This window comes from Macaca thibetana, chromosome 9 (genome assembly GCF_024542745.1).
Source record: "Macaca thibetana thibetana isolate TM-01 chromosome 9, ASM2454274v1, whole genome shotgun sequence".
Taxonomy (NCBI): domain Eukaryota; kingdom Metazoa; phylum Chordata; class Mammalia; order Primates; family Cercopithecidae; genus Macaca; species Macaca thibetana.
In genome coordinates this window covers 5,714,237-5,737,127 of record NC_065586.1, presented here as the reverse complement: position 1 = coordinate 5,737,127, position 22,891 = coordinate 5,714,237, and the positions used below count along the sequence as shown (strand labels likewise).

Genomic DNA, 22,891 nt, shown 5'->3' with positions numbered 1-22,891 from the left:
ATCACTTGAGCCTGGGAGGTGTAAGTTGTGGTGAGCCGAGATTGCACCACTGCACTCCAGTCTAGGTGACAGAGTGAGACCCTGTCTCAAAAAACAAACAAAAAAAAAAACAAAATGAAGATAGTGGATTGAAATCTCTTCAGAAAAAATTATAAATTGAACATCATGAATGAAGACTAAAACCCTTTCCTAATACTCATTTCCTTTTCTCCAGCTACTTAGATCAACCATGTTATGAAACCATTAATAGAATTAAACTTTACAGTGAGTCTTTGGCAAGATATGGCAAAAGCCCATACCTTTATCCACTCTATGGCCTTGGAGAACTGCCCCAAGGATTTGCAAGGTAAGAGCCTATGTTTAACCTATTAGCTAAAACCTCACTGATCCAAAACCTCGTCTTCAACATAATGTGTATATGAGATATAGTTTAAATAATGAGATGAGATCAGTCTATGAGTTATACGATGCTTTTTGTTTTTATTGAAATAAAATTAACATATAACAATATGCACGGATCTTCAGTTAAAAAAAAAATCCAGTTTTATACAACTGTAGCTGATGTGCTCTTGTAAGCGCCAACTCTTGGCTGGAGGCCAGCCAACACAAAACCAGCGCACTTAACAAAAATACAACCAAGGACCTTCACAGAATCTACTTCACACTCCTACTACCTCCACTGGAGTAAGTGCTGGTATCCATGGCTGAGAGACCTGGAGACAGATCACATAACAGGACTCTTTGCAGATATTCCCCAGTATCAGCTTGGAGCCTGGTATCTCCACTGGGCGGCTAGATCCAGAAGAGAAATAACAATCACTGCAGTTTGGCTCTCAGGAATCCCCATCCCTAAGGGAAAGGGGAGAGCACCACATCAAGGGAGCACCCCTGGGGGACAAAAGAATCTAAACAGCAGCCCTTGAGTTCCAGATCTTCCCTCTGACATAGTTTACCCAAATGAGAAGGAACTGGAAGAACAACTGGGGTTATATGACAAAACAGGGTTCTTTGACACCCTGAAAAGGTCAACTAGCTCACCAGCAATGGATCTAAACCAAGACAAAAATCTCTGAATTGCCAGTAAAAGAATTCACAGGGTCATTATTAAGCCAATCAAGGAGGCACCAAAGAAAGGTGAAGTTCAACTTAGCAAAATAAAAAAAAAGATACAGGATATAAATGGAAAAATTTCCAGTGAAATAGCATAAATAATCACAACTTCTGACAATCAAGGACACATTTAGAGAAATGCAAAATGCAATGGAAAGTCTCAGCAATAGAATTGAATAAGTAGAAGAAAGAATTTCAGAGTTCAAAGGCAAGGCTTTTGAATTATCCCAATCTGACAAAGACAAAAAAAAAAAAAAACACAGCCTCCAATAACTTTGTTAAACGACCAAGCCTAAGAATAATCGGTGTTCCCAAGGAAGAAGAGGAATCTAAAAGTTTGGAAAACAAATTTGAGGGAATAATTGAAAACATCCCTGGCCTTGCTAGAGATCTAGACATCCAAATACAAGAAGCTTAAAGAACACCTGGGAAATTCATCGCAAAAAGATCATCGCCTAGGCACATAGTCATCAGGTTATCTAAAGTCAAGATGAAGTAAAGTGAGGTGTGAAATCTTCAGAGCTGTGAGGCAAAAGCCTCAGGTAACCTATAAAGGAAAACCTATCAGATTAACAGATTTCTCAGCAGAAACCCTAAAAGCTAGAAGGGATTGGGGTCCTATCTTTAGCCTCCTTAAAACAGTTATCAGCCAAGAATTTTGTATCCAGTGAAACAAAGCTGCATAAATGAAGGGAAGTAGTGTTTTTCACACCAACAAGTGCTGAGAGAATTCGCCACTACCAAGCCAGCACTACAAGAACTACTAAAAGGAGCTCCAAATCTTGAAACAAATTATCAGAATACCAAAATTGAATCTGCTTAAAGCATAAATCACATAGGACCTATAAAACAGTAACACAGTGAAGAAAAAAAAAACCAAGGTGTTCAGGCAAACAAATAGCATGATGAATAGAATAGTACCTCAGATCCCAATACTAATGTTGAATATAAATGGCCTACATGCTCCGCTTTAAAGATACAGAATAGCAGAATGGATTAAGAACTCACCAACCGGCCGGGCGCGGTGGCTCACGCCTGTAATCCCAGCACTTTGGGAGGCCGAGGCGGGCGGATCACAAGGTCAGGAGATCGAGACCACGGTGAAACCCCGTCTCTACTAAAAATACAAAAAATTAGCCAGGCGCAGTTGTGGGCACCTGTAGTCCCAGCTACTCGGGAGGCTGAGGCAGGAGAATGGCGTGAACCCGGGAGGCGGAGCTTGCAGTGAGCCGAGATCGCGCCACTGCACTCCAGCCTGGGCTGGGCGACAGAGCGAGACTCCGTCTCAAAAAAAAAAAAAAAAAAAGAACTCACCAACCAAGTATCTGCTGTCTTCAAGAGATTCACCAGACACACATGGACTCATAAACTTAAGGTAAAGGGGTGGAAAAATATATTTCATGTAAATGGACACCAGAAGCGAGCAGGAGTAGCTATTCTTGTATTTTTTCATTTTATAAATAATATATATATTTTAAAAAAATCAGTTTGATAAATGTATAGACCTATCCCTGTCCTGGGTTTAACTAAAACCTGAGTGAAGGTATAGAACATTTTCCTCACCCCATAAAGTTCCCTCGTGTCACCTCATAATGAATACTGTTCCCCACCCCCAGCAACTAAATCTGTGATTTCTGTCACTATACATTACTTTTGCTTGTTTTCAAAGTTCAGGTGAAAGGAATAATATACTATGTTCCCATTTGTGTCTTTTTCATATTTTTGAGATTCATCCATATTGGTGCATGTGCCATTAATTCTTTTGTTTTTTGAGATGGAGTTTTGCTCTTGTTGCCCAGGCTGGAGTGCAGTGGTGAAAGCTCACTGCAACCTCCACCCCCTGGGTTCAAGTGATTCTCCTGCCTCAGCCTCCCAAGGAGCTGGGATTAGAGGCATGCGCCACCACACCCAGCTAATTTTTTGTATATAGTAGTAACGGGGTTTCACCATGTTGGTCAGGTCTTGAACTCCTGATCTCAGGTGATCCACCTGCCTTGGCCTCCCAATGTGCTGGGATTACAGGTGTGAGCCATTGCGCCTGGCCAATTCTTTTTTTTTAATTGTTGAGTAGAATTCCATTATATAAATTATATGAACATACAATTCTGCTTTTGGTGGACATCTAGTTCATTTTCAGTTTTTGGCTGTTATGAATGAAGGCACTGAAATTTTCATGTAAAAGTCTTTCTGTGGGGATATAGGTTTTCATTTCTTCTGGGTAAATACTGGGAGTGAAATTGCTGACTGATATGGCAGACAGAAGTCTGACTTCATACGAAACTGTAAAACAGTGTTCTGGAGTGGTTGTGTCGTTGTGTATACACTCAGCAGTGTGTGAGAGTTCTAGTTGCTCCACATCCTTGTCAACATTTAGTATTGTCTTTTTAATTTTAATTGCCCAAGTGGGTGTGCAATGCTATCTCATTATGGTTTTAATTTGCATTTCTTGACTCATGTTGCTCACCTTTTCATGAGCTTATTGACCATTTGTATAATTTTGTGCTGTGATTATTCAAGTCTTTTGCACATTTCTAAAGATTGGTTTGTCTATTTTTGACTTGTAGGAGATCTTGGTGTATTCTGGGGGCAAGTCTTTTGTCATATATGTATTTTTAAGAATATTTTCTCCCAGTTTATGGCTGGTCTTTTGATAAGCATAAGTGTTAACTGTGTTTTTGAGACAGAGTCTTGCTCTGTCACCCAGTCTAGAGTGCATTGGTACGATCTTGGCTCACTACAACCTCTGCCTCCCAGGTTCAAGCAATTCTCGTGTCTCAGCCTCCTGAGTAGCTGAGACTACATGCGTGCGCCACCACGCCTGGCTAATTTTTGTATTTTGAGTACACATGGAGTTTTGCCATATTGACCAGGCTGGTCTCTTAACTCCTGACCTCAAGTGATCCTCCTGCCTTGGCTTCCCAAAGTGCTGGGATTACAGGCGTGAGCCACAGCGCCTGGCCTAGAAGTGTTGCATTTTGATGAAGTCCAGTATATTTAAAAAAAAAATTTAAAAAAAAATATTTATAGCCTTTTGAGTCCTATTTTAGAAGTCTTTTACTTGCCCCCAAGGGCACAGAAATACTCTCCTATTGTCTTTTTTTTTTTTTTTTAAGAAGTTGTATAATTTTACTTGTGCATTTAAATCTGATTCATCTTGAAACAGTGTTGGTGTGTGGGATGAGGTAAAACTTGAGGTTCACTTGAAGTTTATTCTTTTTTTTTTATATACCAATATTTAGTTGTTTTAGCTGCATCTGTTGGAAAGACTTCCTTTTTTCTAGGTGGTCTTGGTGCTTTGTGGGAGATCAGTTGGCTATGTATGAGTTCGTTTTGGGACTCAGTTTTATTTCAGTGATTTGTATTTCCTATGCCAGTACTACACTGTCTGGATAATTATAGTTTTATATTAAGTCTTGAAGTAGGTGATAACACTTTGTCCAACTTTTTCTTCAGAATTTGTTTTGGCTGTTCTAGGTCCTTCGCATTTCCATATGCATTTTTAAAATCAGGTTGTCAATTTCTAGGAAAAATGCTTGCTGGGATTTTGGTATTGAGTTAAATCTGTAGATCAGTTTGGAGAAAATGATCATCTTAATTATGCTGAGTCTGCCAGTTCATAAATATGATTGTTCTCCATGTATTTAGGTTTTCTTCTCAGCAGTGTTTTATAGCTTTCATTGTAGAGATCTATCACATTTTTGTTCAGATCTCTTTGTATTGATGCTGCTGTTAATGAAATTGTCTTTCTTTTGTGTTGAAATTGTTGGCTGCTAGTATACAGAAATATTTGTATGTTGACGTTGTATGCTATGATCTTATACTTAAGTTTTACTAGTTCACTTACTAGTTTTTCTAGTTTTATATATTTCTTAGAATCTTCCTTCTACACGGTCATGTCATCTGTGAATAAAGAGATTCTTCTCTTACCACTTTTATGTGTTTTTCCCCCCACTTACCTTTATTGCACTTGTTAGGACTTCCTGATAACGTTGCAGTGATGAGAATGGATGTCCTTGCTTTGTTACCAGTCTTATGGGGAATCTAGTAAATGTTTTACTATTAAATATGTTTTGTATAGTTTCTTTTTTTTTTTTTTTTTTTTGGTAGATGGTTTTGTCACATTAAGTTCCCTTATATTTATAGTTTGGTCTTTTTTTTTTTTCTTTGAGACATGGTCTCACCCTGTCACCCAGGCTGGAGTGCAGTGGCATGATCTTGGCTCATTGCAACCTCTGCCTCCTGGGCTAAAGGGATCCTCCCATCTCAGCCTCTTGAGTAGCAGGGACTACAGGCATGCACCACACCTGGCTAACTTCTGTATTTTTGTAGAGATGGAGTCTCACCATGTTGCCCAGGCTGGTGTCGAACTTCTGGGCTTAAGTGAGCATGGTGGCTCATATCTGCAATTCCAAATTCCAGCACTTTGGGAGGGTGAAGCAGGTGGATCGCTTGAAGTCCAGGGGTTTGAGACCAGCCTGGGCAACTTGGCAAAACCCTGTCTCCAGAAAAACACAAAAAATTAGCTGGGTGTGGTGATGCATGCCTGTAGTCCAGCTATTCGGGAGGTTGAGGTGGGAGGATCCCTTGAGCCTGGGAGGTTGAGGCTGCAGTGAGCCGTGATCTTAGGACTGCATTTTAGTCTGTGACAGAGCAGGACCCTGTCTCTTACAAAAAGAAAAAGTATCAAACTTTTTTTTCCCCTTTCTGTGCTTCATATTGGAGAATGCCTCTTCATGTGGCTTCAAGTTCACTGACCTTTTCTGCTATTTTCAATAGGCTGTTAATCTCTTTCAGTGATTTTTAATTTTTTTATACTGTCTAGATCTAGAGTTTCCGTTTTTTATAATTTTCTTTTTTCTTTTCTTTTTTTTTTTTTTTTTTGAGACGGAGTCTCGCTCTGTCGCCCAGCCCAGGCTGGAGTGCAGTGGCGCGATCTCGGCTCACTGCAAGCTCCGCCTCCCGGGTTCACGCCATTCTCCTGCCTCAGCCTCCCGAGTAGCTGGGACTACAGGCGCCCACAACCGCGCCCGGCTAATTTTTTGTATTTTTAGTAGAGACGGGGTTTCACCGTGGTCTCGATCTCCTGACCTTGTGATCCGCCCGCCTCGGCCTCCCAAAGTGCTGGGATTACAGGCGTGAGCCACCGCGCCCGGCCTCTTTTTTCTTATTTTTTTTTTCGAGACGGAGTCGTCCAGGCTAAAGTGCAGTGGCGCGATCTCGGCTCACTGCAACCTCTGCCTCCCAGGTTCAAGCGATTCTGCTGCCTCAGCCTCCTGAGTAGCTGGGATTACAGGCACCGCCACCGCGCCTGGCTAATTTTTGTATTTTTAGTAGAGACGGGGTTTCTCCATGTTGGCCAGGATGGTCTCATCTCCTGACCTTGTGATCCGCCTGCCTCAGCCTCCCAAAGTGCTGGCATTACAGGCATGAATCACCATGCTCGGCCTATAGTTTTCATTTTTGTGATATTCTCTATTTACTCGACTCTTTGAGTACATTTATAACATATTTATCCTTGAATATGTATCTTTGAACAAGGATATTCTTGAACATATTCTTGAACACATAATAATATCCTTGAGCATATTTATAATAGCTGCTTTTAAACTCCTGCATATTTTAACATTGGGCATCTGTTTTTATTATTTGTCTTTCTGTTTTCTTTGGATCACAGTTTTCTGTTTCTTCCCATGTCTAGTAATTTTGGATTGTACACTGGACACATGAATCGATAGTTTGTTGAGATGCTGGATTCTTCTTCTGAAAAGTTGGTTTTGGTTTGAGTAGGCAGTTGAATTATTGACTGTTCATCTTGCATTGGTGGAGACTGGATTTTACACCTTGTTAAAGTGGGTCTTTTTTAGTTTTTCCTTTTGTTGTTTGCTGATTTTTTTTTAAACACAATTACTTTATTGATTTCTTACAATCAGATACTGCCAACTAGCATTGCTTCTACTCATGCATCATTAAAAGCAAATGATATTTCCTCCTTGGTATTTTTAAATAATACATTATACAATAAAGTTAGAACTTAAAATGCACCCTTATTAATTAAGTAAACTGGTAATTTGTTTAAAAAAGCATAACTAATAATTTGGTTCCTTTCTTCATAAAATGGAAATTTCTCCTGATAGTCTTGAGGTTATCATTAAGAGTAGTGCAAAGTGTAGCACACACATATAGTTTCATCTAGAAAGGTGTGTCTCTTACACAACTTAAACAAAATGCACATTAACAAAGTGCATACAGTCAATACATGAAAGAAAGCATGTTTCAATTACAAGGCAGCCCTTCGGGCCACCATATTATTTAGGTTTTGCATGATCATTTATGGCATTATAGATTAATTATACATAGCATACCTTTATACTTTTTTTTGTTATACTTTTTCTGGGATACATGTGCAGAACGTGCAGGTTTGTTACATGGTATACATGTGCCATGGTGGTTTGTTGTGCTTATCAACTCATCATCTACATTAGGTACTGCTAATGCTGTCCCTTCCTATCCCCCTATCCCCTGACAGGCCCTGTTGTGTGATGTCCCCCTCCCTGTGTCCATGTGTTCTCATTGTTCAACTCTGACTTATGAATGAGAACATGTGTTTGGTTTTCTATTCCTGTGTTAGTTAACTGAGAATGATGGTTTCCAGCTTCATCCATGTCCCTGCAATGGACATGAACTCATCCTTTTTTATGGCTGCATAGTATTCCATGGTATATATGTGCCACATTTTCTTTCTCCAGTCTATCATTGATGGGCATTTGGGTTGGTTCCAAGTCTTTGCTATTGTGAACAGTGCTTCAATAAATGTACATGTGCATGTGCCTTTATAGTAGAATGATTTATAATCCTTTGGGTATATACCCAGTAATGGGATTGCTGGGTCAAATGGTATTTCTGGTTTTAGATCCTTGAGGAATCGCCGCACTGTCTTCCATAATGGTTGAACTAATTTACACTCCCACTAACAGTGTAAAAGTATTCCTATTTCTCCACATCCTCTCCAGCATCTGCTGTTTCCTGACTTTTTAACGATCGCCATTCCAACTGGCGTGAGATGGTTTCTTGTGGTTTTGTGGGTTTGATTTGTATTTCTCTAATGACCAGTGATGATGAGCTTTTTTTCATACGTTTGTTGGCTGCATAAATGTCTTCTTTTGTGAGGTGACTGTTTTGAGATGGAGTCTTGTTCTGTCACCCAGGCTGGAGTGCAATGGCATGATCTTGGCTCACTGCAACTTCCTCCTCCTGGGTTTAAGTGATTCTCTCACTTCAGCCTCCCAAGTAGCTGGGATTACAGGCACCTGCCATCATGCCTGGCTGATTTTTTTATTTTTTTGTAGAGATAGGGTTTCACCATGTTGGCCACACTGGTCTTGAACTCCTGACCTCAGGTGATCCACCTGCCTCGGCCTTTCAAAGTGCTGGGATTGCAGGCATGATGAACCACCGTGCCTGGCACAACTTTCATGCATTTTAACCCTGAAGGCAAGGAAAGTAATTGTTGCTTGAAAAAATTATTCTATGTAGCCATTTGGTTTGTACCTGGAGAAACTGAGCTTCCACGAATTTAGTGTCTACCAAGTCGGAATCATTAGCTTGAGTCGGTGAATCAGATACGTGACACATTTCACAGTGACTGCCAAGTCCTGGCAATGCCTCTTCTTCCACAGTCTGCCAGATGAAGCATTTCCGGGATTACCCTTCTGTGTGGTTTTCCTTTTTAATGTTTTTTTGCTGGATTAACTGTTATCACATTATTTCCTGTTCTCTCCTCTTCTGTGGCCTTCCATTTTAATTATTCATAAATCCTTTCAGAATATCCTCAGAGAGCTCCATAGGGGGAAGTTTTGGAGATGGAAAATCCAAGGGAGGAAGATTGGGGATTGGAATGTCCTTGGCTTTCCTGGTATTTGCTGCAGACTTCTATCAGGATGAAGAGGCTGTAGCAGTTTCTGAATGTGGTGGCAAGCTCCATAACTGACTTTTCTACAAAATCAGCATCTACATCCAGCTCCTTTTCTATTGGACTTTTTAGAAGTCTGGCCTTTTCAGCCTTTAGTTGTTTACTTTCTTAATCTTTCATTCTCAGCCACAAGGGATTCTACATGCCTCTTCAAATCTGCTTCTCTATATTGTTTTATCTTTTGGGCCTTTGTTTCCAATACATGGCTCTGCTGGCTCACTCTTTTGCTGAAGTAAAAGTAGTAGCCTGTCTGGATCCCTGTCAAAGATCCCTTGAATCTCAGGCACGCATTTCTCTGTGAAAGGGCTGTACTTCTGAGAAAGGGGGCTCTGGCCCTCTGCATCCTCAGCAGAGGGTTTGTGAGATGGCTAGCTACATCCTGTGTTCTGCTGGGCTTCCTTTTTTTTTTTTTTTTTTAAACATTTTAAAAAATTTATTTTTTGAGATTGAGTCTTGTTCTTTCGCCCAGGCTGGAGTGCAGTGGCGCCATCTGGGCACACTGCAAGCTCCGCCTCCCGGGTTCCCGCCATTCTCCTGCCTCAGCCTCCCGAGTAGCTGGGACTACAGGCGCCGCCACCGCGCCCGGCTAATTTTTTGTATTTTTAGTAGAGATGGGATTTCACCGTGTTAGCCAGGATGGTCTCGATCTCCTGACCTCGTGATCTGCCTGCCTCGGCCTCCCAAAGTGCTGGGATTACAGGCGTGAGCCACCGCGCCCGGCCTGGGGTTTCAATTTTTTTTTTTTTTTTTTTTGAGACGGAGTCTCGCTCTGTCACCCAGGCTGGAGTGCTGTGGCCGGATCTCAGCTCACTGCAAGCTCCGCCTCCCGGGTTCACGCCATTCTCCTGCCTCAGCCTCCTGAGTAGCTGGGACTACAGGCGCCCGCCACCTCACCCGGCTAGTTTTTTTGTATTTTTTAGTAGAGACAGGGTTTCACCGTGTTAGCCAGGATGGTCTCGATCTCCTGACCTCGTGATCCGCCCGTCTCGGCCTCCCAAAGTGCTGGGATTACAGGCTTGAGCCACCGCGCCCGGCCTCAATCTTTCTTTACGCTGGGCCCTTTTCCACCTCTCTTGAATGAGGAAGCGCTGTTTCCTATCCCTTTGCAATTCCAGCCAAAGATGAGCCTGCTCAGACTGTCAGCTTCACAAGGCTTCCGAAGGATTTGCTGCAGCCTTTTTGTGACAAGAAACGAAATAGCTTCTTTGTAGTTGCTAATGGTCTGCTCATCAGCTCTGTTGATGAGCCAGGTTGAGGGATCCATTATTTCCATAGACCCCGGGGTAAGCGGCAGCCTTAGGAAGGGGAGTGGTGGCGCAGGGGAACACGGAGGGGACTGCAGGGAAGCGAGATGCAGCCACAGAGACTGCAGCCCCTCTCTGCACCCCAAGAGCCAGCAGTGGGCGCAGAGGGAGCAACAGCCTCGCCACTCCCTCCTCCAGCACTGCTCCACGGGCCTGCCATCTGCGCTGCTGCCGCTGCCGCTGCCACGCACGGCGCCACGATGTCACACGCGCAAGTGGCCTTCTGCTGATTCTTAAACGTTACTCCTCTGGAGTAAGCAAGCTCCTTTGAACATGGCAATTTTAAACTTCAAACTTCACATTTTTTCTTCTGCGCATCCTCTATAATCTCTCCTAACCTCTTTGAGCCTTTCAGCTGTTTCTTTCTGGTGGATTCCGTGGCTTCTCCCTCCTGTAGAAGCACTTTTGGAGGTAGTTAAGGATTTGAATAGATTTTATCATAGATTTGTTGGCTCCTTCTTTTGAGGCTCCCTCTTTTGTGAAATTTTTCCCTACAATTTTCATCTCCTTTGGCCACCCCAAATTCTGTCACATCTCAAATCAATAAGACTGCAGGCGCTGTGCTTCTGTTCTAGCTGTGCCATGTTGCAATGACTAGGGAAGTTGCTGCCTGAGGGGAAAACCCTATAAACCACATAAAGATCTCACCCAGTTCGTTCCTTTCAAGAGTCTTTTCAGTCTCCAGTTTTTGCTGCTTTAAGTCGTTCTCCAGTGCTGCCTTTTTTCCCCCCTTTATGACAATCTTTTTTTGAGACAGCATTTTGCTTTGTTACCCTGGCTAGAGTGCAGTGGTGTGATCACAGCTTACTGCAGCCTCGACTTCTCAGGCTCAAGTGATACTGCCACTTCAGCATTCCAGGTAGCTGGGACTACAGATGAGCGCCACCGTGCCTGGTTAATTTTTGTATTTTTTGTAGAAACAGGGTTTCACCATGTTGCCCATGCTGGTCTCAAAACTCCTGCGCTGAAGCCATCTGCTGACCTCGGCCTCCCAAAGTGGTGGCATTAGGCGTGAACCACTGCCTCCAGTTCCTTCTGACAGTGTTTTAAGTCCATAGTTTTATTTATATGCCAGAGGATTAGACGAATATAGCTATTACTGGTCAGCCGTTCCCCTGACCTTGCCCTTGCCCTTCCCCTGAACGTGAATCCAGAGAAATGGCAGATTTGCCTCTCATGTGGATAGTCCCACAACTGCACAAGGCCATTTTAGAACACACACACACACACACAAGGAAAAACAGGAGAATTAGACAGTGTGGGTTTTTGGGAAAGAGCCGATTTTAGTTGAAGAAGCAGAGTAAAACCCAGACATGGCATGGCTTTAGACTTTAGCCTCACCAGTCTTGCGAACCTCCTGTCCAGGAGGGCCATTAGTGTCTCAGGTCTACTCAGTGTGAACCCCAAGGTCCTTCCCACCCGGAAGAGCCATCCGTCAGGGTGAGCTGAGGGATAAGCTGTGGAAGCAGAGCTGCTGCAGCCGAGAGGAACTGTTCTGGTGGTTGGTTAGCAAGCAGGAGAGTGGAAAGGGGAGAAGAAAACCGTGTATGGGGGTTGAACGCCTCCAGCCAAAGATGATGAGGTGTACAGGTCTCGTACTACTAGGGAGTGTATCTGAGTCACACAGCACCAAAGTGTGTTACTGGTGGAAGGTATCCCAGTCACAGGCACCAAAATATGTTATCGCGCTGAGATGAATCCGTACGGGTCTGCAGCAACCTCACTTCTTTTCTCCTCAGAAGAAAGAATGACCTAGGGGCATAAGGCAGAAGGAGAGACTGAAGCAAGTTTTAGGGCAGGAGTGAACGTTTATGAAGAAGCTTTAGAGCAGGAATGAAAGGAAGGGAAGAAAGTGCAGTTGGAGGAGGGCCAAGTGGGCAGCTGGAAAGACAAGTGCCTGGTTAGTGATTTTTTTTGACTTGGTATTTACAACTGTGATTATCAGTTTGTGTTTTTGACTGTTTTCATGCTTTAATCACTTTAAAGCTGACATCTTTCTAGAAGGAAATTGAACAAATGTATATTACCTATAACTCATTAAGATCTAAGGAAGGGGACTTTAGGAGTTGAAACAATTATATATTAATTGGGATTTTAAAAATTTTCCAGGCTAAGTGCTATTTATGGAGGTACCTATATGCTGAATAAACCCATTGAAGAAATCATTGTGCAGAATGGAAAAGTAATTGGTGTAAAATCTGAAGGAGAAGTAAGTAGCTTTTAAAATGAAAAAAATACTGTGTTCTTGTGAAGAAAATTGTGTATTGTAAATATTTATTTTGGTGTGGACACTGATGCATATGATTTCTGTATGGGAAGTTAGTATTTATCGTGACTAAGGACTAATTACAGTTGCTGTGCTTTGTTTTAAAAAACATCTTTTTTTGTTGTCAGTTGTTACTTTAATAATAAAATATGCATTATAGGGAAGCTCTAAATAGTAAGTATTCTGTATTTGTAGAGTTTGGGTTGTGCCTGTCTCCCAAATTTTCATTTAAATTGAACTATACTTGCCACCTACATGGGTGGGGTTTTGAGCAGTGTTTCTCAAATTTGAATTATATATAAAGTGTCATTAATCTGGTTCTATTGCATGTTCTAATCAGTAGGTCTGAGAAGGCTCTGCATTTTCTTGAAACCTCTCGGGTGATGTGGATGCCGCTGAAAAAAAAATTACAAGGAAAAAAAAAGATCTGTTTCCCTTTATCACCATATGAATTAATTCTTCTGCCATTTGACACTGTTAATATCTGCAACAGTTCTTGCAGTAGAGGACGCACTTCAAAGTGCACTATTTTACTGTCTCACTGGAATTCTAAAAATCTAAGCTTTATCTTTTTAATATTAAGCTGTGTGGGAATGTAGAAACCTGGGTGGTGGGGTGGGGGGCATTTTCAATTGTTTAGGTCTCACTGGAAATGAAAGTTTGAGATCAGAGTTTGATAGCTAGTGTAAGGGGACAATGAGTAAGGGAGAGAAAATACAGGACTGACTTAGGGCAAAAAAAGCCTGATAATAATTTGTGAAGCACATTTTCAACCTCTTTATTCCTTACAAGAATCCTAAGAGGCAGGTATTACGTCCAGGTTATACCTGGAGGCTTAAATTAAGAAACATCTACAAGGGCACACAATTCAATGAATGGCTGAGGTAGAATTGGAATCAAGGTGTTCCGCACCCATAGCCCTCAGTCGTGATACACCTGAGGATGTAAATTCCTGTGCTGGGTGATGTTAGGTTTGTGTGTTTTATCTACTAAAATGTTATTTAATTATTTATTTGAGACATCAAATCGTTTTGCTCTGCCGCTCAGGCTGGAATATAGTAGCGTGATCTCAGCTCACTTCAACCTCCACCTCCCATGTTCAAGTGATTCTCCTACCTCAGCCTCCTGAGCAGTGGGAATTACAGGTGCATGCTACCACACGTAGCTAATTTTGTATTTTTTAGTAGAGAAGGGGTTTCACCATTTTGGCTAGGCTGGTCTTGAACTCCCGGCCTCAAGTGATTCACCCGCCTCAGCCTCCCAAAGTGTTGGGATTACAGGCATGAGCCACTGTGCCTGGCCTTCTAAACTGTTACTTAATTGGGTCTTTTGAACATATATTTTAGGCAACTTCTTTATAACCCCGTTTCATCTTGACTCTGTCGTAGTGTGATTGGCTTATCTACTTTAAATGAAGTTACAAAGCACAAAAGAAGTCATATTTTGTTTGACATGTTCATTACTGGGTTTTGTTAATGCTAACTTAATTCTCAGGCATATCAGTGCAAATAGCACTGTTTACCACCTGGGTCCAACAAACTTCACCCAGCCACCTTTGTGGGGTTGGGATCATCAGTATCGCTATCTTCCATCTCCACATCATGTTCCACCGGAAGATCTTCATCAGGGACAGTAACACTGCTTGTATTTTCAGCATAATAGCTGTTTACGAGATAGAGATAAACGGGTTTTTTTTTTTCTTTTTCTTTTTTTTTTCTTCTCAGTTGCCCAGGCTGGAGTGCAGTGGCACGATCTTGGCTCACTGCAACTTTCACCTCCTGGGTTCAAGTGATTCTCCTGCTTCAGCCTCCTGAGTAGCTGGGATTACAGGCGCCTGCCACCATGCCTGGCTAATTTTTGTATTTTTGGTAGAGACGGGGTTTTACCATGTTGGCCAGGCTGGTCTCGAACTCCTGACCTCAGGTGATCCACCTGCCTCAACCTTCCAAAATGTTGGGATTACAGGCGTCAGCTACTGTGCCCGGCCAGAATTTACCATCTTAACCATTGTTAAGTGTACAGTTCAGTGGTATTAAATGTATTCACTTCGTTGTACAACCACCATTCATCTCCATAACACTTCCTCTTTTTTTTTTTTTTGAGATGGAGTCTTACTCTGTCACCCAAGCTGGAGTGCAGTGGCATGATCTTGGGTCACTGCAATCTCTGCCTCTGGTATTCAAGCGAATTCTCCTGCCTCAGCTCCCAAGTAGCTGGGATTATAGATGCGCACCACCACGCCCGGCTAGTTTTTGTATTTTTAGTAGAGACGGGGTTTCCCCATGTTGGCCAGTCTGGTCCTAACCTCAGATGATCCACCCACCTTGGCCTCCCAAAGTGCTGAGATTTTATAGGTGTGAGCCACTATGCCCGCCGTCACTTTTCCTCTTCTAAAGGAAACTACCAATTGAGTAATAACTCCTCATTCCCTGCTTTTAGCCACTGGCAAGCACCATTCTACTTTCTTTCTCTATGATTTTAACTACTATATTTTATATAAATGGAATAATATAGTATTTTTTTGTGACTTATTTCACTTAGCATGATGCCTCCATGGTTCATCTGTGTTGTAGCATGTGTCAGAATTTCCTTTTTAAGGCTGAATAATATTCCAGTGTATGGATAGACCATAGTTGGCTTATCCATTCATCCTTTAATGGATACCTGGATTGCTTCCATGTTTTAGTTACTGTGAATAATGCTACTATGAAAATGGATGTACAAATATTTCATCAAGACCATGCATTTAGTTCTTTTGGGTGTGTACCCAGAAGTGGAATTGCTGGATCATTTATGGTAATTCTGTTTTTAATGTTTGAGAAACTGCCATACCATTTTTCATAGTGGCTGGACCATTTTACATTCCCATCAGTCGTGCACAAGAAGTTCCAGTTTCTCCATATCCTTGACGCTTATTTTCTGTTTTGACAGTAGCAGTCTTAATGGTTGTGAGGTAGTATCTCACTGAAATTATGATTAGTGATGTTGAACATCTTTGCATGTGCTTATTGGCCACCTATATATCTTCTTTGGAAAAATGTTATTCAAGTCCTTCGATTTTTTTTTTTTTTTTTTTTCTTTTGAGAGGAGTTTTGCTCATTGCCCAGGTTGGAGTGCAATGGCGTGATCTTGGCTACCACAACCTTCATCTCCCAGATTCAAGCAATTCTCCTGCCTCAGCCTCCTGATTAGCTGGGATTACAGGCGTGCGCTACCATGCCCAGCTAGTTTTGTATTTTTAGTAGAGATGGGGTTTTACCATGTTGGTCAGGCTGGTTTCCAACTCCTGACCTCGGGTGATCCGCCCATCTTGGCCTCCCAAAGGGCTGGGATTACAGGTGTGAGCCACTGCGCCCAGCCCTTTGATCATTTTTGGATCAGGATTTGTTGTTTTTAGGGGTTCTTGATATATTGTGGATATTAATCCCTTATGAGCTATATAATTTGCAGATATTTTCTCTCATTCTGTGAGTTGCCTAAACTCTTGATTAGTATCTTCTGATGCAAAAAATATTTTTGTTGTTTTTTTTAAGAGAGACAGTGTCTTGCTCTGTGTTACCCAAGCTGGACTCAAAGTCTTGGGCTCAAGCAATTCTCCTGTCAGCCTCCCAAGTAGCTGGGGTTACAGGCACATGCCACCATGCCTGGCTATGCACAAAATTTTTAAAATTTTCATGAAATCCTATTTTCATGAAGTCTTTTTGTTGCCTATGTCTTTGGTTTTAGATCTAAGGAATTACTGCCAACTCCAACGTCAGGAAGCTTTTCCACTGTTTTCTTCTAAGAGTTTTATAGTTTTAGATACTACATTTAGGTCTTTATTCCATTTTGAGTTAGTTTTTGTGGTGTCAGGTAGGGTCCAACTTCATTCTTTTTCATGTGGATAGTTTTCCCAGGACGATTTGTTGAAATGACTGCTTTTCCCTCATTGAATGGTCTTTGCAACTTTGTCAGAAATCACTGTACTGTGGATGCGAGGGTTTATTTCTGGCTGTCTTTTCTGTTTCATTGGTCCATACGTTTGTCACTATGCCAGTACCACACTGAATTGGTCACTGTAGCTTTTTAGTGAGTCCTCCAGCTTTGCTGTTCTTAAGATTGTTTTGGTTGTTCCAGAATTCAATCCCTTGGGAACCAATATGAACTTTACGATGGTTTTTGATATCTCAACAATACTAAGTCTTCCAAACTATGAACATGGGATGTGTTTCCATATATCTTTGTCAGCTTCAGTGTCTTCTTAAATGCTTTATTATAGATTGCTCGTTGTAAGCAGCTCATCTGTGACCCCAGCTATGTAAAAGATCGGGTAGAAAAAGTGGGCCAGGTGATCAGAGTTATTTGCATCCTCAGCCACCCCATCAAGAACACCAATGATGCCAACTCCTGCCAGATCATTATTCCACAGAACCAAGTCAATCGAAAGTCAGGTGAGGTTTGAAGACCAGCAGATGTCGGTAGAATTTTGTAAGATATACTTTGCTTTGTGTTGTATCCTAGATTCCTAATTTTGTATGCTGTATTAGTGAACAGACATTGGTTTACATATGGGGAAAAAATGTCGTCATTGTACCTCCTCCTGGTCCGGCAGCATTGTGTTGATGTGGACAGGTTCGACTCGGAGCCAGCCTTGGACTTGTGTCCATCTGTAGAATGAACAGACTGGGCTTGGTGAACCCTGGGTCTCCCAGCTCTAACAGTAGGTGCCTGTGGAGGTTTATGCTTAATAGTTAACTGACCCGAGTATATTCTTGAGCTAATGATATAGCTGCTTCTGTGTCCTTATTTGTAATCTTAGTACTTACATTTGATTCTAGCAGTGTCTACCTTTCATTTCTGTGATCAGGACATGGCTCTAAAATTGCAAGTCCTAATTTATTTGTCTTAGCCAGTTGTTTGTAACCCTTCGATGTTCCCATTTTCCTTTCAACTAGAAGCCCCAAATCTTTTTATCTAAAATGCAGCTTAAAAAGGGTAATCAGGCTTTATGGGACAGGTAAGAGCTATCTGTATTATGATTTTTCCCCCCCATATAAGAAATGAAATCATGGGAGGCCAAGGCAGAAGGCTTGCTTGAGGCCAGGGGTTCAAGACCAGCCTGGGTAACATAGTGAGATCTCATCTCTACCAAAAAAAAAAAAAAAAAAAAAAAAAAAAAAAAAAAAAGCTAGGCGTGCATGGTGCACACACCTGTAGTCCTAGCTACGTGGGAGAGTACGGTGGGAGAGGATCACTTGAGCTCAGGAGTTTCAGGTTATTGTAAGCTGTCATTGCATCCCTGCCTCCAACCTGGGTGACAGAGCCAGACTGTTTAAACACACAAACCAATCACAAAAGATGATCTGTAGAACAAAGGGACTGGACTTAAATCTTCCGAAAGGTTCCCAAGCCGGTCCTGGGTCCTTGTGAGTATAGAAAGAATAAAGGAGGTCCCATAGTTTTTTGGGTTTTTTTGGTTTGTTTTTTTGCCTTTAAATGCTCTCCTATCCAAATGCTTTTCTATTCTGGAAATTACACAATTAATTGGATGAGTGATAATACAGACCAAGTCTAATTGAGAATTCTATCAAGTTATGCCAACTCAGAAGTGGTTTATGTGGATCCTGCAATTTTACATTACTTTAATAAGTAAATGAGGACATCAGTACTAAGTACATCCTTTCTTAGCCATTCAGAACCTTTCCAAATGCAAGGTCCAGAATGGAAGAATCTCCTAGAACAGTTAATATGGTTTGGTAGCTTTTTTAGTTAGGTATGACAGAGCTGTTAAGAGATCTCATTCCAAAGTTCAGCAGTTTGCTACCACTTAAATTCTTATTCTCTAGTAGGTTAAAAGAAATTCTTGTCAAATATTTGTGTACTTTACATCCAGCTCTGTCACAGTTTAGCACTTAAGTGTAGAAGATCTTGCCTGTTGAGAGTAATTTTAACTTACACCTCATGACATGGACACAGTTGAGGCAGTGAGCTGTTGTTATTTGTTTCTAGATATCTATGTCTGCATGATCTCCTTTGCGCACAATGTAGCGGCACAAGGGAAGTACATTGCCATAGTTAGTACAACCGTGGAAACCAAGGAGCCCGAGAAGGAAATCAGACCAGCTTTGGAGCTCTTGGAACCAATTGAACAGAAGTGAGTTGTGTTTTTTTATATCTGCCGAGATGCAAACTGAGGCCTTTTGATTGTGGCTCCACCATGGTGGAACGAATGTGAGGGCAAGGCAGGTAGCCGCTGGCTGCTCTGTGGGAGTCATCTGTACCTCTCAGTTGATCTCAGGCAGAGCTGCGGTCAGGTGTAGGACCAGCTCACCTGACTGAATTCTCTCTCCCTCCAGATTTGTTAGCATCAGTGACCTCCTGGTACCGAAAGACTTGGGAATGGAAAGCCAGGTGAGTATGGAGGTGTAAAAGGATATGGGCAGGTTTCACTGGAAGACATCCCTCCATAGTCTGAAGTCTTGGTAATTTTTGTTTTCAGATCTTTATTTCCCGCACATACGATGCCACCACTCATTTTGAGACAACGTGTGATGACATTAAAAACATCTACAAGAGGATGACAGGATCAGAATTTGACTTTGAGGAAATGAAGCGCAAGAAAAATGACATCTATGGCGAAGACTAACAGCAGTACATGTTATTATCTAATTAGGACACATTTAAAATTTGGCAAATAATGCATATGAAATCAATATTGTAAGGCCTGCTTTTGTAATCAAAATGGAGAGAGTGAAGAGCGCTGTGTGCCAGTAAATACTCCCCTTCATCTTTCTAATATTATGTATTAACTTGTTTTCATGGAGTGGCTATTCAGAATTGGCAGTTACATTCTGTTCAATTTAACCAAACTGGCTTTTTTTTTTTCCCCTAGTGAAGGATCAGTTTTAAACAAACATTGGGATACCAATACAGAAAACTTGAGACAGTATTTGTATCTTTTAATCAGTGTAGCTGTGTGCTTCTGCTTCTCAAGAGCTGGATCCATACAGGTTGTGTGCCATCTACCCTCTTGAGGTTCAGGAGATTCTAAATTGAATAATCCACGGTTTGGGACGGCATCCAGAAGTTTTCCCTATGACTTTATATTTTGTATTATGTCAAATGTTATGGCAGGGCCCAAATAGCATAGCCACAAGTTTGGTTTATGTGGGCATAAAATTCTAACCAAACTGCAGACATAGGGAGTCATTTGGAGAAAGCCTGTATGTGGTGTTTTAACCTAATAAAGTTGATGAGGGAAAAGGGGAGAGGAAGCAAACGTAAAGCGGGTAAAGTGTAGAGCATCTTTTATATCTCAGGCGTGGCTTCTTCAGTGGACCAAGCTGCAATGCAGTATTGACTTGACAGAGCCTCTACTTCTGTCTCAAAATGGCTCCAAATGATTTCTGTACTGCAAAATAAAGCCAAATTGTGGAACCTACTGCCCAGTGTTGGTCTGTGTGTCCTGATTGCAAGGGTCACAGCTGCTGTGCTTCCTTTAGTAGCACTGGAGTCAATGCCAGTCAGAAGGTGCTCAGCAGTGGAAAGCGTGGGTGTCTTCTGATCTGGATGGATCACAGCAGGTCCTGTCATCTGGCTTCCCTGTGAGTAGACCTCATTTTATTCTTGACTCAGCACAATTACTAGACTGATAATCTTTGTGCAGAAAAAATACAGTGTTCAATCATTTTGCTTATAGCAGCAATTGTAAGGGAGTAAGTGAATTGTCAGGTAGAATAGGTGCTCTAATAGTTTTCGTGTAATTGAAATGATGAAGTGTTTACATATAAGGCCTTTTCCCCTGACAGTGATGAGCCTCACTGCAGATGCTGTTGTTTACCACAGATAAAGACTGACTCTTCAGAGTATGAAGGAGACAGACTAAGGCAGATGATGTGTTAAAGGAACTAGGGTGGTGATGTAGATTGTTGTTTAGATTGCCAAAATGGTAGAGCTTCTCGACTTCCCACAGCTGATGTTTTGGGCTGGATCATTCTCTGCTGAAGGGGCCTGCCTTTGCATTGTAGAACTGATTGTAGCAGCATCCCTGGCCTCCACACACTAGATGCCAATAGCACCATCCTGGAATGACAACCGAAAATGTCTCCAGATGTTGTTGAAAACCACTGCTTCACATGTATGATAAAATTATCTAGTTCCAGCAAGACTTTTTCTCTTCCCATGCAAGCAAAGGCCCAAGTTGGGTTAGTAATAAGTGAAAAGGAAAAAACACATCTTCATATTCTTCATTCAGCGTATTTACTGAATACCTTGTGTGCCAGGCCAGTGGAGACAAAGATGGTAATAGTATAGTTACTGGGATGACTCAGTTTGGCGAACACATGATATGGTTTGGTTATTAGTAGAGTTGCAGAGAACGTAGCATGGAAACTGAGAAAGATGGCCTCGTGGGTGTTGGGAAGCTTTTCAGCAAGGGGAGGTGAGTGTTACTAGGTCCAACCTGAAAGGTGCATATTTCAGGCAGATAGGTGTTGGGCAGCTTATACCTGCTCACTTTCCTTTTCCTTAGTAATCTGGAAGTAATTCACTGTACTGAATAGTTAATGGTTCCCTTAATAGATTCCTGTCCTTGGAAAAATGAAAGGAAATGATTGTGGTTCTATTAGTAACTGAAAAACTGTCAACAATTAAAACTCTAAAACCTACTCAGGAGAAAATAAAGCTCTTTTGTTTAGGAATAATAAAAACTGACTTAATGACTTCTGAAAGAAGCTTCCCTGTAAAAGCCAGGTGAAATTGCCATTCTTTAACCTGTTACTCAGTGTACTTGACTTTGGGAGGGAAAGAACCCAGAAACAGAACAGGCCAGGCCCAAAGGACAGAAGTGGAGGTTTCCTGTGGAAGCTTACTGTTCTGCTAAGTGGCCTAAAAATTGCTAGAGCACTCCAGATGAGTCAATTTCTGCTATAAAAATCATTGCAGAAAGAGATGATTTTTAGTTCTCTTTATTTAAAAAAAAGGAAACAAATTAGTTACAAAAAAGCCTTTGCTCCAAATAGATACCATGTATCTTACAAACGTTTTTTGCGTGGTTTTGAGTTTTTACTGTAGAAATTTTCAATATCATAAATAAATGATTCTTTCTTTCTCAGAAAGCTGATTTTTGTAGTGTAGTATTTACAAATACCATAAGTGAAAAATGATAGTTTATAAATTTGTACCATTTAGGAAAAAATGTTTTAAGTTTATGTAGTGTTGTTTGTATAACAGCAAATAAAACCATTTAAGATTATAGTTTTTACAAGGATGGTAAAACCTTTAAAACAGAGCATAATGTGCATCATGGGCCTTTCTGACATTAGCATGCAAAAACAAAGCTATTTGTTAAAATAGACTTATTTTTGCTCCAACTAAGTAAACATGTTGTAAAATTCTTATTTTTAATATTAAGCTCAATAGCTTAGAAGGCATCTTGTTTAAAATGAAAATAATTTAAAACAGTATCTAGCACTGCAACCCAAAGATAACGGACAACTACAATGCCACTGTGACATATTTCAGCAAAATACAGAAAATGAAAACTTTCCAGGTTGTAGAACATTGATTTTTCAAATATAAGACTGTTCACATGTGTATTCACATGTTCACAAGTTTTCCAAAGGGAAAATAATAATTTTTTATTGGCATCATCCATATCCAGGCAGGCTGTAGTTGAGTCACCTGAAGAAACACAAAATTGATAAGAACTTCTTAAAATAATATGAACAAGTATATTTCAAAAGTGAGATGCTCTAATGGGGAAAACTCCTATGCACTCTAAGGTTACATTATGTTCCGTACTGGCAATCCAAGTTAACAGCAAGTGAAAATGCACATCAGATAAAATGGGTAATTTTAGTAGATGGTTTCTTCATTTAGGAATTCCTATTTATGCCAAATAGCAATTCCACCCCTAAACACTTTAAATTTATGTAAACAAGTTTCCCTTAGACACAAATGTCAGTATTTGCCATCAACAGCTCCAACTCACATGGGAAAGTTACATTAAAAAGTGTTCTTACCAATAGCTAGTCCTAAATGGAGCTGCTACTTTTTCTATGTTTTCTATAAAGTTATTTACATCTGTAACAAGGATTCCACTATTTTCAAAGACTTCTCTGGGGATAGTAGGCTTGTCTGTAAAAACAACAACAAAACAAAACACAAAACTTTTGGTTAATTAATGCACTTTTACATTGCAGGACCTGGTTTTTTTATTTAAAAAAATCTGTGGAACTTCCTCGTGTGGCAGGTAGGGGGAGA

At 41.1% G+C, this 22,891-nt stretch overlaps 2 protein-coding genes and 1 pseudogene across 12 annotated transcripts in view; 1 reads left to right on the top strand and 2 right to left on the bottom strand.

Moving 5' to 3' along the window:
• The window catches only part of GDI2 (GDP dissociation inhibitor 2), a 533,972-nt gene extending 513,903 nt beyond the window's left edge, over positions 1-20,069 (top strand). For all 3 annotated transcript variants that reach the window (XM_050804622.1, XM_050804620.1, XM_050804621.1), the window contains 6 exons: positions 215-346; positions 12,493-12,592; positions 16,908-17,079; positions 18,638-18,782; positions 18,985-19,039; positions 19,128-20,069. In XM_050804622.1, coding sequence (XP_050660579.1) covers positions 215-346; positions 12,493-12,592; positions 16,908-17,079; positions 18,638-18,782; positions 18,985-19,039; positions 19,128-19,274 — 751 coding nt within the window. In that variant the 3' untranslated portion in view covers positions 19,275-20,069. The remainder of the gene's footprint in view (positions 1-214; positions 347-12,492; positions 12,593-16,907; positions 17,080-18,637; positions 18,783-18,984; positions 19,040-19,127) is intronic.
• On the bottom strand, positions 7,984-10,343 carry LOC126962955 (nuclear receptor-binding factor 2-like; annotated as a pseudogene).
• Positions 20,070-21,580: 1,511 nt separating the features above from the next.
• Positions 21,581-22,891, bottom strand: part of TASOR2 (transcription activation suppressor family member 2) — a 79,543-nt gene continuing 78,232 nt past the window's right edge. For 7 of the 9 annotated variants that reach the window (XM_050804593.1, XM_050804585.1, XM_050804587.1 and 4 more), the window contains 2 exons: positions 22,651-22,765; positions 21,581-22,309 (listed from right to left, as the gene is read on the bottom strand). In XM_050804593.1, the coding sequence (XP_050660550.1) occupies positions 22,306-22,309; positions 22,651-22,765 (119 nt within the window). In that variant the 3' untranslated portion in view covers positions 21,581-22,305. Of the gene's footprint in view, positions 22,310-22,646; positions 22,766-22,891 lie in introns of those variants that run through there. The other 2 variants (XM_050804586.1, XM_050804595.1) reach the window with 1 other exon arrangement.